This window comes from Bactrocera neohumeralis, chromosome 3 (genome assembly GCF_024586455.1).
Source record: "Bactrocera neohumeralis isolate Rockhampton chromosome 3, APGP_CSIRO_Bneo_wtdbg2-racon-allhic-juicebox.fasta_v2, whole genome shotgun sequence".
NCBI lineage: Eukaryota > Metazoa > Arthropoda > Insecta > Diptera > Tephritidae > Bactrocera > Bactrocera neohumeralis.
Window position 1 is genome coordinate 8,338,380 of NC_065920.1, and position 12,408 is coordinate 8,350,787.

Consider the following 12,408-nt stretch of genomic DNA (forward strand, 5'->3'; position numbering starts at 1 on the left):
TGTGGTTAGCAGAAGGTTGAGCTTTAGTTTCTGTGCTATTTAGCTTCCTTGTATGGCTCGAAAATAGACGCTGGAGTTGGCATAAGACAGCCTTATAAGTTGCCGGATTACTGTAGTATATTACAAGCTGAGGTCTTTGCTATTGCAAAAGTCGCGGAGCTGGCCTCAATTGCACCTGCAGGCAATTACAGAGTCAACATCTACGTTAACAGCCAAGCAATAATCAAAGCAGTAACCTCGTGTCGCATATCGGACAGAAGTATCTTGGGAAGTAGAGCAGAAGTGGAGAGCATTGCCAGAAGCAAACAACTTCATTTCTACTGGGTGCCAAGCCACAAAGGCATCGAGGGCAATGAAATAATAGACGCGATTGTCAAGAATGGTGTATGGCTAACACCCGAAAACGCGAACATTGGGAAACCCATGCATTGTCTAAATGAAGATCTGGACAGAAGCATGGAACCAGCTATCTGGGTGCAAAACGTCAGAAGTCATGAGCAAAGCGGTAGATCGGACGTACACAAAATTCCTATAGAAGAGACTGTAGGAACATGATCGGAATACTAACTGATCACTGTCATGCCCGCAAAATGGAGCTGACAAATCGCGAAGACTGCAGAACTGTCTAGAGCAAGACACAAAGGAAATGCATTGACAAATTGAGGTATCGATAGTAAGGCCACAGAGTCTGTTAAAATTCGCGTCAAACGCAGGCACTAAGAGATGATTACTCCTCATGGACCTAGTAATTGAACTCTATCTGGTATCGCAAAGGACCAAAACTGATCTATGCGTGGCTTATTGGCCAACCAGCTTAACTTAACCTAACCTAGGCTTCCTTGTATATTTGAGTTTGATCTAAGAGCTAACGAAAGTTAGTATAAGTTAAGTTTCCCACAACTAAAAGAGTCTCACTAAAAGCATTTACCGGCTTCTTTTATATGCGGAGTTCCCATGGAGAGTTCATTACATATTTGATCAGCCGTGTTTTGTGGTGTTTTTTTCTTTACCTACTCTCTCATACTTCGAATGTAATACTGAATTTCTAGGTAACTACGTTATTAGCAACGCCCAGCGCCTTATCTTTTCTATGGCAGTTGTTTCTCATACTCTCATATGTTCTCTATCACTTCTTTCGTAACCTCTTTACATTTTTAGTGGACTTACAAAGCGGCTTGCCGCCACTTACGTGTATGTCCTACTGAGTGCTTCTTCATGTACTGTGTTACCATCCTAACGCCATTCTGCTAACAATTAGATTGTTCTTCATAAGCTGCCCTTTCATGTATGAAAAATGCAATCCAAATTTCAAAAATAAATCGGGTTAAAGGCAAAACAGCAATCACGAATCACGAATATTAAATTGCCAGTCTATTTGCGACAAAACAAAAAGTGCAGAAAGTCAAAAAACATAGCAAGCAAAATTCAATGTTCCACATATCCGCCAAAATCACACTTTCATATGCACATGCTTCTAAATAGTCATTTAACAGCTGTCCGCCCACTACATAGCCCCAAACACCGACATACTCATACATGTCAAGTGTAACTGTGTGCGTATGAAAGCATGTGTATTCTGCCAAGCAAAAATCAGCGCAACTGCCGGCATTGATGCCTCAACAATTATACATACATATATTTTTCTATTAAATTTACTTTATTTTTATTTCACAATTTGTTTAGATTTTTTGCCATTGTGCTGCCTTGCGGCTTTTTGAGGCGTTCAGAAAGCGGTCATGGTGCCACAAACTGCTGACCCAATTAAGCCTTTCATCCCGTTAACTATTCATATAAAAATAACAACAACAAGACATTTGTACGGAAATCTCTTTGTTTAGATATTTTCACATGTGTATGGATTTATAATTGGATTATTGTGTCGCGAAGAAAAATGTTTTTGCATAATATTTGAAAATGTGTTTAATTGCGTAAACTTTGAAACTAAATTTTTGAAATGTTTATCTAAAATGTATTCCAGCAAAGAATTTATTATTATTATTTTATATTTAGATTTAGATATTTAGAAATTAGTTTTTGCGATGAAATATTATGGCTTTGAAAATTATAAAGTAAAGTAAAGTTTTCAAGTTTTACCAAAATAGGCTTTAGTCTCAAAGAAATGTGCGTACTTCAACTTTGATGTTCTGAAGGGATCTTCAAGCATTTCTAAAAAATAGAGGAGATGGATTTTATAGCTTTTTTTTTTAACAAAAAACAGAAAAGATGTTAACTTGAATGTAGCGAAGCTCGAATAGGCTCCATCTATAAAGAAGTTTCCACAGTTCGATCTATTGTAACCTTGCTTAAGGCAATAATAAAGGTTGATCCATTTCAAGGTTTTCAACTTTTTTACAAAAAAAACACAGAAGCTTCAAATATAATGGGGAGTGTTTGTTAACATTCGAAAAAATAAAAGAATATTCAAAAGGAAAATGTCTAACGGTGTGATATCACGAGATTTTGGTGGCCAATCGACCGGCCCAAAGCGTGAAATTATCTGCTTATCGAAGTGTTCTCTCAATAAATCCATTGACTGATGGGATATGTGGGAAGTGGCGCCGTCTTATTGAAACAAAATGTCGCCGAGATCACGAGCTTCAATTTCAGGCATCAAATGGTCGGTTATCATGGCGCGATCCGTGGCCATTGACGGTTACGTTCTCATCGGCATCTTTTTTGAAGAAATATGAACCGATGATTCCACCGGTCGACAGCACATCAAACCCTTTTTTTTCTGTGTTAAATGGCAGGTCTGGAATATCTTCAGGTTGCTCTTCATTTCAAATGAGGCAATTTTGCTTGTTTACATATCCATTAAGCTAGAAATGGGTCTCATCGCTGAACCAAATTTGGCTTGAAAACGTTGGATATTCTTGGAACCTTTCAAGAGCCCATAGAGTGAAGGGATGTCGCTTGTGTAGGTCGAGCGGCTTCAGTTCTTGAAAAAGCTGTATTTTGTATGCTTTCAATTTAAGATCTCGACGTAAAATGTGCAAAGTTGTTCCATATGTCAGTCCGAGTTGCTGCGAACGGCGTCGAATCGGCTCTCCACGGTCTTTGTGTACCATCTCAGCTACGGCTGGTATATTTTCTTCACTGCGTGTTGGACGTATATTATCCAATAATGAATGCTGGGTCTCAAGATGTGTGATGGTGATGCGAACAGTAGGCTTAGTAGGCTTTTATATTAACCATAATTTGAGTGAAGTGTGCGAAGTACACTCCTTACAGAACTGCAAATTTTGTAACAAAATTGAACGATTCGTAAACGTTGTTCAGACCTAAGTCTTTCCAGGATGAAATGCCAAGACAAAACTGGTAGGTCATTGTATGAAGACCTATGTATGTATAGTATATATGTATGTATAGTATATGCAACCAACTTCATAGCGATCGGATCATTCGTCTCCTCTTTTAGAGATACATTGTATGCTGAAAGAGCTGATTGAACTGAGCGGCCATACATAAGAAGTATATATCTCCAAAACTATTTCAGATAATGATTTATAATTTTAATCAAACAGCTGTGACTAAAACCCTCAAAACACAAAGAGAAAAGTAAATGAGCGTTAAGACAGCTCTATAGAACATAACATTTTAAGGAATTTGTATCCGAGTAAAGCCTTAATTTTCCACTGGCATACCAAGAGATAGCCCTAATATAATATATAGACAGAATTTGTCACAATTTTGAGATCATAGGACTAATCAGGCATGGTTGTCGTGAACAATATACATACATTCATACACACTTACGAAGTCGGAAATGTTAATTACTACATGTATGTATGCTTCTATTACATATACTTATATGTAAGTACTTAAATATGTATGTCTTCGGTCTAAGAGAAAAATGTCAAAAAATAAAACACCAAAAACTTGCAAATATGCTTTGAGTAAAATCTATCGAAAACTTTCATAAGTATGTATATACATACATATTTAGCAGTATACAAAGGCATACACTATACAGATTTTCCATTTAAGCCTTTATTTTCTTGAATTAAGTAACAGACTAAATATTTTTTTCAATTTAATAAAGTGTGAAAATGAAAAGTTTAAAAATATGTAGCATACGTAAGCAGATTTCGTACTTCTGTTAACATATTTATATTTATTTATTGACTTGCCAACATACATACAAACATATACATACAAATTTGTATGTATATATTATATGTTTTCTTTTATATTTGAAAATTTCCTTTACTATTTCATTCTGCAACGCTGCCGCTCGCCAACACGCCAATAATACACAAACTTTTGTGCGCGTCATCGCCAACGCCGCTCGCCCCCAACCGCCAGCGCGTTCACAAGCATCGGCGATCGCCGCGATTATGATAGTTAGTTAATGTTGGACCGCCTGTGCTGTGCTAAATTTATCGAATGCGTGGGTTCGAGTGGATTGATCATAAGCATGATTATGAAGTGCGCGTTGTTGTTGCTGTCGATGATCGTAATACTTGAGGGCAAGAGATTTTGAATGTTATGTTTTCGATGACTGTGGTGTAATTTTAATGATATATGTATGTACATATATTTATTTATATGTACATATGTACGTATATATATACATATAGATATCTACATATCGGGATACATAAATAATATAGTCTTGTGTATTAGCTTCTTTGCACGCACGTGCGTATTTACGCTCGATTGGTGTATATATTTGTGTTGTTGTTGACTCATTTTGCTGGCTTGGAAGCCTCGCCTTACTAAAAAACTTAAGAACGCATTTTTTTCGACAAGGTTTAATGAAAAAAAGAATCAAAAACTTGTTTAGAAAGCTTACAAGATTAAATGAAGAGCATTGGTTTAGGCCAGTTCAATATGCCAACGGTCATTTAATTTGCTTTTTCAAAAGTATTCAAAATGTAGTGAAAAATTGTTTGTAATTTTAATTCTGAACTTCGTCAAGGGTAATGAACCTCAAAGTGTCAATGAAACAAAATAACAAAAAACTCCAACGATATCGAGTTATATGGACACCATTATGCTAGAAATCACTTGTCTTGGTGAAAGCCATATGAAAGGCATATTCTTGAATTTGTCAAAATGATTTAAACCGTATCGAATGTTATAGGACTTTATCATCTTTAACAATCTCAAACCATCAATTCCTGTTCATGAAAAATGAAGTCACAAGATATCAAAACAAAGCATAGAAACAGCGTGATGGTTCAACCAAGGTCTCGATGATTCCTGAATTAAACTGGTAAAAACTTGAAAATGAGTAAATTCTTCTTCTCTTTTATTGGCATAGACACTGCTTACGCGGTTATAGCTGAGCTTAAAACAGCCCGCCAGTCGCTCTTCCTTTTCGTTGTTTGGCGCCAATTGGAGATTCTAAGTGTAGTCAGGTCCTTCTCCATCTGATCTTTCCAACGAAGTGGAGGTATTCCTCTTCCTCTGTTTCCTCCGGCGGGTACTGCGTTCAATACTCTCAGAGCTGGAGTCATCTATTCGGACGAAATGACCTAGCCAGCGTAGCCACTGTCTTAATTCATTGAACTATGTCAATGTCGTCGTATATCTCGTACAGTTCATCGTTCCATCGACTGCGGTATTCGCCGTTGCCAATGCGCAAAGAACCTTAAATCTTCCGCAGAACCTTTCTCTCGAAAATTCGCAACGCCGACTCAGCAGATGTTGGCGTCGTCGTCCCTGCCTCTGCACCATATAACAGGACGGGATGATGAGTACCTTGTAGAATTTGGTCCTTGTTCGTCGAGACTTCTCAATTGCCTACTCGGTACGAAGTAACACCTGTTGGCAAGAGTTATTTTGCGTTGCATTTCAAAGCTGACATTGTTGTTGGTGTTAATGCTGGTTCCAAGGTAGACGAAATTACCTACGACTTCGCAGTTATGACTGACACTGACGTGGCAGCCAAGTAGCGAAAGCGATGATTGTTTGTTTGATGACAGGAGATATTTCGTTTTGCCCTCGTTCACTACCAGACCCATTTTATTCGCTACTTTGTCCACCAATGATATCGTTGTCATCGGCGTACGCCAGCTGTTGTACATTCTTATAGAAGATGGTACCTTCTTTATTCAGCTCTGCAGCTGAAATACTTTTCCTCAGCAGTAGATTGAAGAAGTCGCACAATAGGGAGTCGCCCTGTCTGAAACCTCGTTTGGTATCGAACGGCTCGGAGAGGTTCTTCTCAATCCTCACGGAGCTTTTGGTGTTGCTCAACGTCAATTTACACAGCCGTATTAGTTTTGCGGGAATACCAAATTCAGACATAGCGGCATAAAAGCAATCCACCCTTTTTTTACAATTCTTCTAATTTTTATGGATTTTTTTTAACTTTTGCTACTATTTCTGAACAACCCTAGTCCCTGCACAGTTCCCTAAGCATTTGCTGTTCGCACGCTTTTGTGTGCTGTCAAAACATATTTTTTCGAAGTAAAAAAATTCAAACAAGTCATCAAAATTTGTTTTATTATTATTATCTTTTTTTTTTGGATAAACCATATCCACATAATATATACATATATTTGTGTTGCCATTTATTTGTCTTTACAAGTTACAATTATTCTCGTATCAACCAGTATTTTTTTTACCAAATTCTTTCATCGAGTGAAACAACTAACAATTTTGTGCATTTTTGCTCTAAAAAATTTTGCAGTCTAGAAGAACCGTTAGCCGCAAGAGCAGTATACTTTCAACGTTTTGGAATCGAAAGCAAATAATGTGTGTGACGTATACAAAGCGCTAAAGGATCATATGGAAAGACCAACAACAACTGAGAGTTCAACAGCAACTGAGTTAGTTTTATAAAAGTGTTGTGTAAGTGGTGAGATTCGAAGTGGTGAACTGACAAGTTTCATATGCATTTACACGTATTTGTTTTTCCAACAGATTTAAGCAGTAAAATTAAAGTTTGCAGCTAAATTACCGTTTCGTTCAATTTGGACGCAAACAAACACCAAGCAACATCACACAAAAACACGTACAAACATACAAATTGAAGATACTCACCACGCAACAACAACTCAGCGACATCATTTCTCAGCACAATAACGCGTTACACCAAGTGACCACAACAACAATAAAAAAGTGAAAAAATGGGTAAAGATTATTATAAAACACTGGGTATACCGAAAACTGCCACCGACGAGGAGATTAAGAAGGCCTACAGAAAATTAGCGCTACGCTATCATCCGGATAAAAATAAAGCCGCTAATGCGGAGGAGAAATTCAAGGAGGTGGCCGAGGCTTACGAAGTGCTCTCCGACAAGAGTAAACGTGAAGTGTACGATAAATATGGCGAAGAGGGTCTGAAGAGTGGAGGTACGGTGATCATTCTACAATACTACTTTTAAAACATGCAATTCTATAACTCTCTCAATACTCGTATGTGTATGTCTGTGTGTAAAAATGCCTAACTTTGTGTGCTTGTATGTATGTGTGGGCATGTAAGTTATATTTTCAGTTTTTAACAAAATTATTTTGTGTTCAATTACATTTTGTAGGCACTCGTAACGGCACCACCGGCAATAATACCTTCACATATCAGTTCCATGGTGATCCACGGGCGACCTTCGCACAATTCTTCGGTTCGAGCAATCCCTTTGCGTCGTTCTTCGATATGGGCGATAATCTATTCGATAAGAATGTGTTCGATTTAGATACCGAACATGATTTCTTCTCATCGCCATTCGGTGGTTTGGGTTCACGGCATGGACTCGGCAGTGGGTTCAGGTGAGTTTTTTGCATACGATTTCAGCTTATGGCAAAATTTCAACGAGGTTGACTTTGGCAAAAGAAAGTAAATTGGGAAATTTGTTGCGGTTCCTTGGTGAAGCGAAAAATTAAGCATCAAATCCCGATAAGCCCTAAAAATGAACCGCTCCAACCACAATTTCAGCTTTCTCTACTCAAATCTTTGGATTTCATGATTAACATTTCCGACGTCATGGTATTCTGACCAGGGCACAAATCTTTATATTATGCTATAAGCCATAGGTAATGTCGGAGCTTATGATTAAAACTCATAAATTGCTCCTTAGAATTAATATGAGATGTTTTGGAACCTTCTTGGAATAAAATATAGCTCAGATGACGAGAATACTTACGACAGTAACTATTTAAGATATTTATGTATCTCACAATGAGGTTCGAATTCTACCTATCCCTATTTTTCTTAAATCGTTCCTTCCCAGGAAGGCTTTCAAGAATTCAAGTAATGATTACTTTGAAAGTCTTATTTGTATTTCATTGGTTTCATAGAAATTTCATTTTAAGTTGGAACTATTGGAGTTTCGAAGGTACATTCTTTCCCTCAAAACCCTTTTTCTGAAAGTATTTTCTTTCGTCAATGTTAACCTCATAATATCGACCATTTAGCGCTTGTATTGGATGCTTAAAAAATAAAGCGAAGACCTTCATTTAGATCGCATTCGTTCAATGTGCATACGCCATTCAAAAAGGAGAAACAACAAGATCCACCCGTCGAACATGATCTCTACCTAACGTTGGATGAAATCTACAAAGGTTGTGTGAAAAAGATGAAAATATCACGAAGAGTTGTACAGGCGGACGGTTCGTCCAGGAAAGAGGATAAATATGTGAGTATATCGATTAAACCGGGCTGGAAATCCGGTACGAAGGTGACATTTCAAAAAGAAGGCGATCAAGCACCCGGCAAGATACCAGCGGATATTGTATTCATCATTAGGGATAAACCACATGCGATGTTTAAGCGGGAAGGCAGCGACTTGAGATATACGGCGCGCCTAACGCTCAAGCAGGTGAGTCATTATTTTTGGGTTTTTAAAGACGCGAGGGATGTAGAATAATTTTAATAATTTTCCGGTAAAATTTCGGGTATAGAACTTTTTGAATATCGAATCGAATATCGAAAAAAAATTGACAGATTTGTTATTTTGAACCGATTTTACGGAGAACAGAAGACAAAAGAGAGAGTTAACTACTATTTAACTTGATATACTTTCTAGCATGAAATTATAACAAAGGTAGAAATATCGAGTTGCGACATAAAAATAGATATAGTAAAATAAATTGATACATTACATTTTGGTCTGAAAAATTATCGATATATCGACAATCCACTAAACTTATTCAATAAAATATTAAAATAATGATATTTTCATGATATTAAGACTTTAAGAAGACTGAAAACAGGTGAAATTATCGATTTAAAAAACGATTCATTTAAAAAAGTCATACATCTATTCCTATAAAAAATTATATTTGGTTTAAATATCGATTGAAATACTTAGATTAACTAAAAAAATCGATACCTCAAAAAAAAAGTATACATATGTACATTCATTCCGATAAAAAATCATATTTAGTTAAAATATCGATTCAAGCACTTAGATAATTTAAAAAATAATCGATATAGTTATGTTATCTAAAAAAAAGTTATCAATATTTCATGGACCGACAATCCGTTTACCCTCTTCAATAAAAAATAAAATTTCTCGCCTTTTGCCTTCAACAAATGAAGATTTTATTAATGCTGTAATCAGGTCGAATTATCGATATAAAAAATCGATTCAATAAAATCCATATTTCATGGTATCGATATTAAAAAAACATAGATTTTGATAAAACTCGACATTTAATGGTATCGAAATTAAAAAAATATATATAATCTGATGAAAATCGATATTTTATGGCATCGACATTAAAAAAACTAATAAAATCTGATAAAAAAATCGATATTTTGTGGTATAGCAAATCCGCTCTCGTTCAATAAAAATTTCCACAAACTCTATGCACATTTAACAAATCGAGATTTTATCACGTCTACAAACTCAACAATAAATAAAAGTCGAAATTTTACTCAGTTTAATAACGAGAAAAAAATAATTAATTAACAAATTAAATTGGCAAAAAGCTCAGTGGCATTTTCTCACAGCATGAAATACACACATTTTAGCCATTTATGCTGAACAAATGCAATTTTGATAAACTGAGAAAAATGCAATAAAAAATCTGGAAAAAAATTGTACATTAAAAAATCTCCAAACCCAAAAAATGTTTCGTGCACAAATGGCAATTCACTATTTTTGTCTAACTAATCGCCGGCAATTGACAGTTTTCGTGCAATATCAGTTTTCCTCTCGTTATAGCCAACCGCATTTTATTTTATTAAGAAAAAACTTGCAAAAAAGAAAAGCAGTAACCACCATGAAAATGCCAAAAGCGAAGGAAAAAAATTTTCAATTTGTGGCTAAATTTGTTGTTGGCTGAGTAAAATACTACATAATTCGTTTAGTTTTTTCCCAGCAGTCGGTCTCAAATTAATGAATAACGTGACACGCTGTTTATTATTGTTGGATTATTGTTGTCTACGCACACAAAAAATACAAATGTACATACGTACATACATATGTCATATACATGGTATACAGGAATTCATACATAATAAACGTTGCGTGAATTTCAAAAGGTGTTAAATTTTCAACACATTCAGAAAATAAAAAAAAATCATTTATTTCTATGTTAGGGGGTTTCTAAATGACTTTAGTTTTTTGGATTTTTTTAAGTTCAAATTTTCAATTTTATTTAGTTGGATTGGCTTGGTTGCCACATATCAGCAAGAATTTTTTTAAAGACCCTAGAGAAATTGCGTTACGGTGCCCAATAAATCTAGCACGTTTGCGTTGTATGATCTCACTATAGATCTTGACGTTTAATGAGAACAATATGTATGTATATTTGTGTGAATAAATATAGTTTGGAAAAATACAAAACAAACTGAAATTAGATATAGTGAACCACGTTAATAAATTTGAATTGGAGGACCGTTGCACTACAGAGTCCAAATATAACACGACTCCAACCGTAAGATCGATTCGAGATTTTGCTTAAAAAGTTATAGGGTTATTCAAGTATAAAAGTAAAAAAAAACTATCTTTTCTATGTTCAAAGATAATTTTTTAAAACTCAAGCCATTTTCGGATATATAGGTATTTTGCTAACCCGGCATACAAACTGGTTCGGTCGGAACTAAACCTTTAAACGTATTTTTCTCGAAACTTTTTTATTCAAAACGCCAACCACGGTTTACCTGATATTTTAAGAGGAGCTTCTCTTTAGACTTGTCCATGTCTGGAACTAGTAAAATTTTCAAATTTAAATTTTTACTATTTTCAAAAAGGTCGAAACCGTCAAAAAAGTGCTACAAAAATTGTTTATTTTTTCAGGAAGTTGCCAATTCATGAAAAAAATACATTTTCAAACTTTTCCGTAGAACCAGACATTGCAACATTATTTTAGAATAATATTTTTTACGACTCTTCAAAAATTACCCGAAATCTCTGGCACCAGACTAGAATACCCCCTTAAATGATTGTCATTTCATCTTTTCCTTATGAGCTGAATGTTTTATGGTAGCTAGAGGCACAAACTTTGAGAATATGTTAAGGAAAGCACCCAATGAGACAATGAAATTTCAAGTAAGAGTCTGATATTACAATCAACATCTCAGAAATTTCAAACGATATGAACTACCTTACAATCTTCTTATCCAGGGCAGTTTTCTATGGGCTCAGTAATGCAATAATCATTTCGAATCTATTTTCGGGCAATGAAAAATAATGCAGGAATTACTATATATCACAAGCAAGTACTCAAGCGTACATGGATTACTCATAAATCCTCGGTTCTTCTATAGTTCGGTGAATGAAGGCAGTTATGAACAAAACTTTGACTCTATTGGTAGATGTTTACTTTTCTACTACCTTGAAGGTCTTATAACCATCATAACGCTTACGGAAAGTCGTTAGTTTCATATGGCGTACGAAAAGTACATTTGGAGATTAGATATATCTTTTTTTGATGGCAGTTTCCAAAAGCTATCATTAGATCATATAACTAAAGTATAAAAAATGGCATTAAGGGGTGAACAAGAAATATGAATATGTAGGTTAATAAGTGGTTAAATATATATACCCTGATAGAGATATATTAAGTTAACAAAAAAATGCTAGCTCATTCCAGGAAACGTCAGATACTCTATAAAGTATTGGTGACGAGCTGAGTTGATTTAGCGATGTCCGTATCTTCATCTGTATATACGCGAATCAGTCTTTGAGACATCGATCTGAAATTTTCCACACGTCCTTTACTCACCAAGAAGCTGTTCATTTGCCCAAACCTACAATGTTGGCCCACTATAGCATATAGCTGCAATACAACGCTGCACTATCGCAATCAAGTTCTTGTAAGGAAAACTTTTTTGTTTGACAAGATATCGACACGAAAAAGGAATGGCTCTATCTTTACTTCTAATCGAAATATGTTATGCTTCCCAGCACATGCAATATTTTCAAAATTGCAACAACACACAGTATTTCGATAGCATTTTCACAGCCTAATTGCTTAATTGTTGTAATGTGTGCTAGTTCTAAGTTGCGCTTA

The 12,408-nt window shown here is 35.5% G+C and overlaps 1 protein-coding gene across 10 annotated transcripts in view; it reads left to right on the forward strand.

The window, feature by feature from the left end:
* The window catches only part of LOC126753329 (dnaJ protein homolog 1), a 59,689-nt gene that overhangs the window by 26,413 nt on the left and 20,868 nt on the right, over positions 1–12,408 (forward strand). For 8 of the 10 annotated variants that reach the window (XM_050464687.1, XM_050464692.1, XM_050464686.1 and 5 more), the window contains exons 3-6: positions 6,641–6,801; positions 6,874–7,305; positions 7,488–7,716; positions 8,396–8,765. In XM_050464687.1, coding sequence (XP_050320644.1) covers positions 7,080–7,305; positions 7,488–7,716; positions 8,396–8,765 — 825 coding nt within the window. In that variant the 5' untranslated portion in view covers positions 6,641–6,801; positions 6,874–7,079. Of the gene's footprint in view, positions 1–6,640; positions 6,809–6,873; positions 7,306–7,487; positions 7,717–8,395; positions 8,766–12,408 lie in introns of all 10 variants that reach the window. The other 2 variants (XM_050464693.1, XM_050464694.1) reach the window with 2 other exon arrangements.